This window comes from Bidens hawaiensis, unplaced genomic scaffold (genome assembly GCF_021521415.1).
Source record: "Bidens hawaiensis isolate Kalapana, Puna unplaced genomic scaffold, B.hawaiensis_p1.1 tig00006392_1, whole genome shotgun sequence".
Lineage (NCBI taxonomy): Eukaryota > Viridiplantae > Streptophyta > Magnoliopsida > Asterales > Asteraceae > Bidens > Bidens hawaiensis.
The window spans coordinates 1,251,043-1,261,545 of NW_027491432.1; the positions used below are offsets into that span (position 1 = coordinate 1,251,043).

General features: G+C 38.1%; 1 protein-coding gene across 1 annotated transcript; it reads right to left on the bottom strand.

Moving 5' to 3' along the window:
• Window positions 1–1,670: 1,670 nt before the first annotated feature.
• LOC143632511 (pentatricopeptide repeat-containing protein At5g13270, chloroplastic-like) lies at window positions 1,671–4,021 on the bottom strand. The gene has a single exon (XM_077101014.1). The coding sequence runs from the start codon at window positions 3,940–3,942 to the stop codon at window positions 1,696–1,698; it is 2,247 nt and encodes a 748-aa protein (XP_076957129.1). The 5' UTR covers window positions 3,943–4,021; the 3' UTR covers window positions 1,671–1,695.
• Between the last annotated feature and the right edge of the window lie 6,482 nt (window positions 4,022–10,503).

Below are 10,503 nucleotides of genomic sequence, written 5' to 3' on the forward strand. Positions count from 1 at the left end.
GAAGAAAGATACATGACCATTTGTAATATGGAGAGAACACATCAGTAGATTGCTAAAATAAATGCAACGTCTATGCGGTGGCGGACGGTGGTAGACGGTGGTGGTGGTGGATGGTGGCGGTGGTGGGTGGTGGTAGACGGTGGCGGGCGAAGGTAGACGATGGTCGGTGGGGTGGGCGGTGGTTGTGGCCAATGGTGGTGGCGGTGAACAGTGGGTGGTGGTGATGGTGGACAGTGGGTGTTGGTAGGGTGTGGTGTTTTAACCTTTTACAGACCTTATAAGATCTCAAAAGTGGATGGACAAAGTCTGCAACAAGAAGAGCTTGCGCGAACGTTTTTTAATGAAACGTTTTCGAAAAAACAAACAGTGTGTAGATGACAATGTATTCGCTGCGCAGACCTTTTTTCAGGAAAAACAAACACCTTCCTGTTTATAAACATTTTTAGTGGAGCAGTTTATGTAACTTTTTGATGAAGAAAATATACAGTGCATCTTGAATATCCAAAACTTTTAGATCCAATTGTGAATGCTCTTAGAAAATCACTGTTTTGTGTATCAGACGAGCTGTGTAGTAGAAGCATTACGTGACTAACGTGATGCGTATCTACTTCCAATCTTTTATGAAATGAAACGTTTGCTTAAATTTCCATCACATGTTACATTTTTATTGTGTTTCATCATATATACATATAACATGTTGAAATTCCTTACAGTAAGAAGGCCAATAGATAGTTGTTTCTAGCTGGTTCATAAGGCAAATTAGGCAGGTGGTTGTGTTACACTATCAACTTATCAAAGTTTAGGCACGACATATGAGTAGAGTATGAAATAAATACATGGACATGCGTGTAGTTTTTTGTTTGTTTAAAAACGGTTGAGTTTTCTTGTCTGTTAGACGAGTTCAATGCATTTACGACTGCATTGAGCAAAGATAGCATACTAATTGAAGAGTAGTGGACAGTTAGCTAACAACTCATTTCAACTATCATTTATCATGATTTTGTGCTCCACTTGTAAATAAATCAATTGCGACAATTTGTTTTATGAATCCTGGAGAAAATTACAAAGTTAGCTTTGCAAGGATTTTCATTTTCTGGGAATAATCCCAGATGCCACTAGGCCAAAAGGCCACCGGCATTTGCATGTGAAACAAATCAAGAGTATTAGTACATTACAAATCAAGAATGGATATATACACACAAAAACAAAACTTTGTATATTCAATCAATCAATCATACCCAGTGAAGTCCCACCAACAGCAAAGCTATAGGTAGGGTCTAGGGAGGGTGGGATGTAGGCACACTGTACCTCTATCCAAAGGGATAAAGAGGTGACTTTCAGAGAGACCCTCAGCTCTAAAATACATATGTATAAGCAATACAAAGAAAATCAAAGTTCAACAGTATATAATAATAATAATAATAATAATATACTAATATGGTGTGTGACCAAAAATACGGTCAATAGGAGCCCTAAGGTATTCTTTTCTCCTAAAATCCTTAACTTTAATTCTAATTCTCCACGAATTCCTATCCTCGACCATCTCCTCGGAGAGGTTCAGGTCTATCAAATCATGCTTAATCCTCTCATCCCACGTCAATTTAGGTCGTCCTCTACCCTTCCTCCCTTCTATAGTAAAACTTTGTATTTATGTTGTGTAAAACCCAAAACAATCTATGACGATTATGCAATATATCACCAATAGTCACCACAAGAACACACCCCAGATTTAAAATGATGAAACCTATTAGCATCTCTAACAACAATTTCACGCCTGGTCGCCAACGACACACGCTTCGCAAACTCATGACAATCGTTACAAGCCCGCAAATTCTTGAAAACCGTTATACGCGACCCTTCACCCGTTGCAATAAGCCCATAAACAATTGCAAGTCGTTCGCTATGGTCAAGAACCTGTCCCTTCCGCTTCAGCATAACATCATCATCGCCTTCATCTTCTTCATCATTATTATTATTCAACCACTCAAACTCCTTTAACTTTGCATAAATTTCATTCGCCTGCAAATGATGTTTATCTCCCACAACAAAACTATGCACTTTTCCATTAACATATATCCAACTACAACTCACTTCTTTTTTCAACCTCCTTTTAACCATCATCTTTCTAATCAGACCCGCGTCTTCCCACTGGTTAGACGACGCGTGCAAGTTAAACATGAGAACATATGTTGACGTGTCATCCAGATCAAGTAACATAACGTATTCAGCCGCTATTTTCCCCAGTTCAAAGTTTTTATGAACCACACATCCCCCTAATAAGCACTTCCAGCTCATCACATTGGGTTCAAAAGGCATGTTGTTTATTAATGAAAACGACTCGTTTAACATCCCACTACGCGCGTATGCATCGATCATGCAATTATAGTGATGAATACTTGGTTCTACACCATATTTACTACTCATGGAGTCTACACATTGTTTGGCTTCTTTTACAAGACCACAATAGTTAAACGCGGTTAAAACCGCTACAAACGTTATGGCGTTTGGCTTCACCTTATAAGACACCATGCGGGTGAAAAGTTTTAGAGCCTCATGAGCATTACCATGGTAAGCATAACCTGCGATTATAGCGGTCCATATGACGTTATCGGATGGTTTTTTAACGGATTCGAATACTTGACGGGCCTCGTTTAACATGCCACATTTTGCATACATTGTAATCATGGCACTATCGCCGTATAGGTAAGAAACGAGGCCTCGTTTTATAGCATCCGCGTGAGTTTGTGACCCCAATATAAAATCCGTAACCGATGAACATGCTTGAAAGATGCTAGTGTAAATGTTTGGATTCAATTCAGCATCTATACGCTTCAAATATTTAAATAATTTTAAACATTTGTTAAACTCACCGGCTTGTGAATACCCGGTGATTAACGCACTCCAAGAGTATGCATTCGGTTCAGCTATGCAATCGAATGCGCGCGAAGCAGATTCTATATTTTCACATTTCACATACAAGTCCACAAGCGCGGTTCCAACCGCCACGTTATCAGCCATTCCGAGCTTCAAGACATACCCTTGAATTTGTTGCCCGGTTGTCTCGTTTCTTAAGGAAGAACATGCCTTAAGGATAATTGAAAACACGTATTCGTCTAATTTAACGCCTAATATTATCATTTCAAGAAGCAAGTCTAGAACTTGTAAACTGTTATCTATGTTCATGTAACTAACCATCAAAGAAGTCCATGTTATCTCATTCTTTTCGGTTAACTGATCAAACACTAGTTTCGCATCCTCTAAACATCCACACTTGGCGTACATGTTCAATATTGCGGTACCCATTTTCGCATCCTTAGCAAACCCTTTCTTGATCGCAAACGAATGCAACTGTTTCCCAAGCTCCAAACCCGACAGCCACAACACACTCACAACAATCGAAACATCCGGTTCAACACTTTCCATACCCGAAAACAGCTCAACCGCTTTGTCCACATCTCCCGCCTTGGCATAGGCCGATATAATCACCCCCCACGACCCCAAATTTCTCTCAGGCATTTCATCGAACAGCTGGCGTGCATCTTCCAAACTCCCGCATTCGCACCACGTTTGGAGCACCCGGTTCAGGATAAAAACAGGTGGGCATTTATGAGATCTATGCATATGGTTATGAAGCAGCTTTCCAGTAGACAAATCGCGTAACTTGGCGCATGATTTGAGTAAAGATTCGTAGGAGTGAAGGTGTACTGGGATATTGGATTGGTCCATTTGGGTAATGAAGTCTAATGCTTGGTGGGTTTTGTTTTGTTTGCATAGGGAGATTAAGTGGAGGTTTTCTATATGGCCTTGGTGTTGGTGTTGAAGTGAAGAAGATGTGGTTGGGTTTAGAGAGAATTTGGATGGGATTTGGGAGAAATTTGGGGTTTTTAGTGAACAGAGTTTGGTGGGTGGACGTGAGGGTGGGCTGTTGGGGATGGTAGACATTGATTGTTGCAAGGGCTGACGTTGTTGTCTTCCTCGTATAAATCGAAATCCAGTAGCAAATGAAGATGAAGATGATGCTCAAAAAAGGTTGGAGATTTTATTATTATCAAGTGATAGGCGAGGAAGATTAAGATTTATATTGTTGACCAAGTAAAATAAGTCAGGGAAATTTACACACGGTAATGTTTTTTTTTTTTTAACAGAAAGATTGTCCTTTATGTTACAAATATGCTCGGCTAGATTCTTTTCTCGTATGTTAGGAAAATTCATTTTGGTACAGCTCCGCTTGCTACAAAGCCTTTCTTTCTCGTACAAACACTCCAAATTTGCACTTCCCCATAGGGCCGAAGCCTTATCGTACCAAATTTCAGAGAGAGAGAGAGAGAGTGTCATGGGCAATCTAAATTGCTTACCACAACTCTATTCCCGACTTAAAGTCCTTTATGGTATCAAAGTTCATTAGTTGTCATTTATGTTCAAAGTTGATATGATTTGTATTTTACGATTCTAAATGCTACAACGTTTGTCCTTTAGCTCTAACCTGGTTAGTTTTTCTCGTTAAGTCAGGTCATGTGTCTTGCACATGAGGGTAAATTGGTCAATTTGTATATTTAATTAAGTATATTTTTAATAAGTAAACGAAAACACAAATATACACCCCCCTCTCTCACCCTCTCTGCCATATCCACATGCCCTTCATCTTCTCCAAAGATTCCTTGATTCCGGCGACCACTTTATCCGGTGACCAAAACCCATCTAATCACATTTTCTCTCTAGATTCCAGGCAAAATCCTCACCGAAATCACCACAAATCGTCAGGCACATGTGCCTCAAATTTAAAAATATGACATAAAAAAACTGTATCGATTTCACACCATTTGTTTTACACCTGCAATTGCTGATTCAGATATAAAAACGTGACAGACAAACCAGATATGAATGTGGTAGAAAAACTAGATCTAAAATTTATATCTAAAGATGAGGATGGAGGAGACGCCGACTTTAGATCCAGCCGAGGAAGGGCTAGCAGGTTAAACATCTTATGTGGCTTCCGATTATTAAGAATATGGTGGCAACCGGCGGTGGTGATATGTGGTCTTTTCAATGATTGAATTCAAATTCAAGAGGCAAAAACTTTTTTCTTTGGCAGACGAGCCTTTCAAACCTAATGGTTTTTGTGGTGGGAGACAAAATCCATAAATCTATATGATGAATTAGTAAGTAGCAGAAGCATTTTTTTGTTGACATAGGGGTTTGATGGATTTTGGGGTTTAGGAGAGAGAGAGAGGGAGGGAGGGAGGGAGAGAGAGAGAGAGTTATAATATATTAGTTTAGTTTTAACTTTTTAATTTTATTCTAACAATAAATAGTTAAAAGACTAATTTGCCCTTATGTGTCTTGCACATGACTTCACTTAACGAGAAAAATTAACTAGGTTAGGGTCAAAGGACAAACAGTGTAACATTTGGAAACATAAAGTACAAATTAAGTCATTTTTAAAAATAAATGACAACTAGTGAAATTTGATACAAATATAAAGGACAATCTCTGTAATCCTGTCTTTTTTTTAGCTAAATTGGTTTTTTTATAATTCAACTATAACTCATATTAGGGTGTGTTTTAGTTAGCTTTTCAAAATTACTTATTTGTTTATTTACTTTCAATAAAGAAAATAAGTAAAAAAGAAAAAAAAAACAAATTAGAAAAGCTTCAAAGCTCACTCAAACACCTCTTTAGTGACGGACATATGTTTTTTTTTTCCAATTATGTTATTTTTTTCCAGTGTGGATTTTCCCAACCGGACGTTAAAACTTTCGGGACGGTCTTTGTTCGAATCGACCCTCCCTTAGAGAGAATTTTGCCCCCCAAACCTAGATACGTACCAAATAAAGCTGGGTAGTGTTCTCACATCTCTTCCTTGATTCCCACGTAAGATCTGAACACTTCCGAAGTTTCCGTTGGACTAAGACTTGTCTAATGGCTTTGTTATGAAGAAGCTTCACCTTGAAATCCTTTATAGCTACCGGTTTCCCTAAATGGTTTATCATTTTATCAATCTCAATATCATCAAGGAATACATAGGCAGTTTCATCCACAAGGCATTTATGAAGTTGAGTGATGTGTTCTGTGCGTGTGCTTATAAAATATGATATGGGAGATTTAACATTTGCACAAGATCGTGTTTTAAATTTATAAAAGTGATTTCTACTAAGACTAAACACACAAAAAATAGGAAAGTGTACCTATCTTATATGTAGAATAGTACTGGTAAGAACCAAGTATCGATCCGTGGACACAAATATTTATAATAATGAATCTTTGTTTTAGCTCAATCTGAGAGTTTTAATCATTTTTGAGTTGATTTTTAAACTTTTTATAAAATAGAAGTACTTATATATAATATGTAGGTGACAAGATGAGAAATTCTAAACGAGTAAATCAATTATATGAAGGTTACCATCTAAGATCAAGAATACACTCCATTCTTCCTTGATGATTATTGAATAAACATGTGATTAACTTGCCCTAATAATATATGATAGAATAGCCCCTCATTTCTAAGTGAACATATTCTATGACATAAAAGAAAGTAGCTTGCGTATTTTCAAGTCCACCCTTGCTTAATCTCATACTACCACGAGAATTTCAATTTAAGTAAGCAAGTAGTTTAGTAAAGTAGAAAGATTAGGATTGACTTCAATTTCTCAAATACCAATTCTAACAACTTCGGGTTGTTATAGTTTAGTCACACAACCTCCCCTTGGTTGATTTAATTAGGTTATAATTACACATTCCGTTAACATATGATATCTTTAACTAGCATGATAACCTAAGCAATTGTGTTAACAATGTTATTTCAGAATTATCAAAACTAGAGAAATAGATCATAGCTTATATCTCATCATTTCTAAGTACAATATAATGATCCATGTTTTATCTTGAATAAGTTATTAAGGTACTCTTTTTACCATTTCTAGTCTCCAAGAACATGAATGAATCATGAATGATTGTTAATCATCTACCTTGATGTATTGAGTTAAAGTAATAAAACATTTTTCATCAAATGATAATTGCAAAATAACCATGTACATTACTAGACTAAATCACTTGTTCAACATAATCATCAAGTAAACAGAGCTTCTTCATAGAAGTTAGATGGTGAATGGAGTTTAGCTTATAATGAGCATGGTTATAAACAATAAAAGTGATGAAGATAACGAACACATGATCAAACTAGAACAATCTAACCAAATGTGGATAAATCTTCCTTCTTCAATGGTGATGGATGATGATGAATGATGGTGATGATGGATGATGGTGATGATTACCACCAAGCCTTCAAACTCTCCACAAGACCTTCAATATAGTGTAAAGTGGGAGTTTTTATAAGAGAAACCCGTATAGAAGTTTTTCTTAAGCACACCAAATGAATGCAACATGTTCCTCTATTTACAAGCTGTCTGGGCAATCAGGAACGACCCAGTTCCTTAGGAGGCACGCCCTCGTGTCCAGTCGCATTAAATGATCTGTCCGATCATACATGGTGACTCACCACGGGGGCGTGCTTCCTGAGGCACGACCCAGTGTTTTTGGGTGTCTGTTATATCTTCTTTTGTCTTTTTTGAAAGGTGACCACGGCTCCGTGTTCTCTAAAACACGGCCCCGTGTCCAGTTGTCCAGTATTTTAGTATAGATTATTGTCTTTTCTGGAAGGTGAGCACGGCCCCGTGTTTACTGAAGCACGACCCCATGTTCTCTGAAGCATAGCCCCATGTTCTCTGAAGAACGGGGGTGTGTTTTGCTGTTTTCTTTGGTTTTCTTTGTGTTTTCATTCGTTTCTTTGTTTAAGGCTTGTATTCACCTGCAAATACATTTTAACATGATAAGTGGTTATTTTAACTATATTATACGATAGAAGTTGCAGTTTTTAGAGATTATTTGATGCTAAAAAGATGTATAATTTTATATACATCAAACATCCTCACACCTGAACCTTGCTTGTCCTCAAGAAAGTTACTTATAAAACTTCTCTAAAAATAGCATGTTAGGACCATAACTTAAACATACCGAAGAGTTCCAAGTAAATGGGAACAAATGAACCAATCTTAAATCAAAGGATTATATGTAGTGATATATAAAAAGGTGATTTGTTTTTATGAGCTTACGTTTATGCAAAACGTCACGTTCTCACTATGGTCACTCACACTCGGTTTATATCTAATCATACATCTGATGTATGTATGTGAACACTCTTAGCAAAAATGTGACATGTGATAAATAAGCTTGTAACAAGTTCAAATCTCCACCTTTGTGAAGGGTTGCATAGATAAGAAGGTAATATGGGTTGGTTTTGTTTGAGTAGGGATTTGGTATTTTGTGGCGGTTCAAGGGTTTATATTAATGAGGATGAGGATGGTAAATACAACTTCTGCTGATTGTCGGGAGTCTTAAGATGTCTTCAATGGTTATCTCCTTTCTCTAGATTGCTGATTTTTTTAAACAAACCTAGTGACTCTTTTAAGGTCAGATCGTCAAGACCAGTTTTGTCGAGGATGTGAATTAGTTATTCCTTAGTCCTATTCTGAACATAACTCCTAACTCTAATGGCTCATTCGGCTTTGAGCCTAATATCCCACACCCTCATTAGTTCTGTATATTCATGTTGAGACTGAGTTTGACTTTTTCTACACCTTCCTTCGTGGGACCAGTTTCTGCATCCTAAGCATCGTTCGTATCTTTTTTCTCTTCTTTTATATTGCGCTTTTGGAAACTCCACAAAATGGTAGCTTTTGCTCGTCTTGGCGCCACTTTTTCCTCACCTCATTGCTAAAGAGAAAGCTTATCTCCCTAAGTTCTAGAGGCAACCTAGGTTTTGCGAAATGTATGCAGCAAAGGAAATCGAAAGAATGCATTTCCAGTTCTTTAGGGCCTGCCGGTAAAAGACCAGTGTTGTATTTTACTAGTGAGAGGGATAAAGTGGTAACGTTTTTGGTAAGGTTGTCTTTGGTTTTTTTGTTGTAATTTGGAGAATGGTTTAAGGGAAATTGTGATAATATTACCTTCTTTCTTATACAACGCTTCGTGCGGTCTTGAAATGAATACTTGAGGCGAGTTCTAAATCACATGAAACATATGACTCAGTCATGCTTCCGAAAAAATATTTATATGGCATGAGGTTTATCTCATAGTAAGGCAGGGATTGGGTATAAACGTCATATTTTGCATAAATTTATTCTCAATTTTAAAAACTTCTTTTTTACCTTTTCATTTATTTTGGTTATAATAGATTTTTAGTTGGTTATTTGTAAAATATTTTCTTGGATTTTCTTTTGGTTTTGTCATAAAAATGGTTTTTGTTTGCTACAAAAATTTTGTAAAGAGAATCTTATAACTGGTTGAGCAAGCAATTGGTCAAGTAATTCCCCTCCCCACACTTGAATCTCATATTGTCCTAAATGTGAAAAGATTCATAAAAATATTCATAATAAGTATGGTGGGTAAAATGGAAAGGAACTTCCCTACGGGTTAACGAAATTTCGACAGAGGTCCTCTGATTTTCGTCCGTTTTCTTGTTGTGTACCTAAATAATAAAGATTGCACAAAACCAACAAACAACCAAAGCATAATACTACTGAAAATTGGGTATGAAATCATCCATACCCTGCCCACACGGGCTAAATAAGTTCATAGTCAAATGTCTCGGCACCCCCAGTCATAATAAGTAGCAAACAAACAAACAACCAAATAGAAATTGTCTTAAACAAACATAATAATAATAATGTCAATAAGTACTACCACCCATGCCCATGCCCATTCCAGACCTAGCATTGCTAATGCTCATCAGTTGCCCGGGTGCTCCGGGTCAAAGGGTCCCCACTGTCTATCCATGCGCTCACCCAACTGATGAATCTCCCGCCTCGTCTTGGCTTACTCTGCGGCACGCTGTGCGTCAGATGCAGCAACTGCCATGATAACCTGTCAAAAGAAGCGGTGGTGTGAGTCTGGAACTGGTCAATGAGCCCATATAGCCCTTTGAAAGAGTACTGGCTATGTTATGATGAGCTGGGGCCGGCTCCTGATGATGATGGACCGCCCTGTTGAGAGTAAGTGCAGCGGTGGGTCTGACGTGCTGGTGATTCGGTCCTCCTCTCAAGTATGTCCTGGATGGTCATCTCAGCGGGGTCATCAGGATCCCAGACTTGGTTGAGGACATCCTGAAACCTCCACTGTGCTGGGTCTCTTCCAATCTGCAGGACCATCTGTATACTCATACAAAGGTTGGGATCGAGTGGGATCGGGCTTGGGCTGAGTGTTCCTTCTCTGCCTGCACCATAAGCTTGTAGGGCTTATATATCCATGTACCACCAAATATCGGGGTATTTGGGCTTTTTGCATTTGCATTTGTTCTAAACAGTTGACAGAATAGGTACGTGACGTTACATGGTACCTGATTCTTAATGCAATAAAGTGCCCATAAATCTCTCAATCCCATGATCCCCTCGCTCTGGCCACACTGGGTGACAGTGTGACTCAGCAGGCGATGAATGTACCTCATCAGCG

Coding starts and splice junctions, on each gene's coding strand:
- LOC143632511 (XM_077101014.1), bottom strand. CDS start 3,942: ATGTCTACCATCCCCAACAGCCCACCCTCACGTCCACCCACCAAACTC.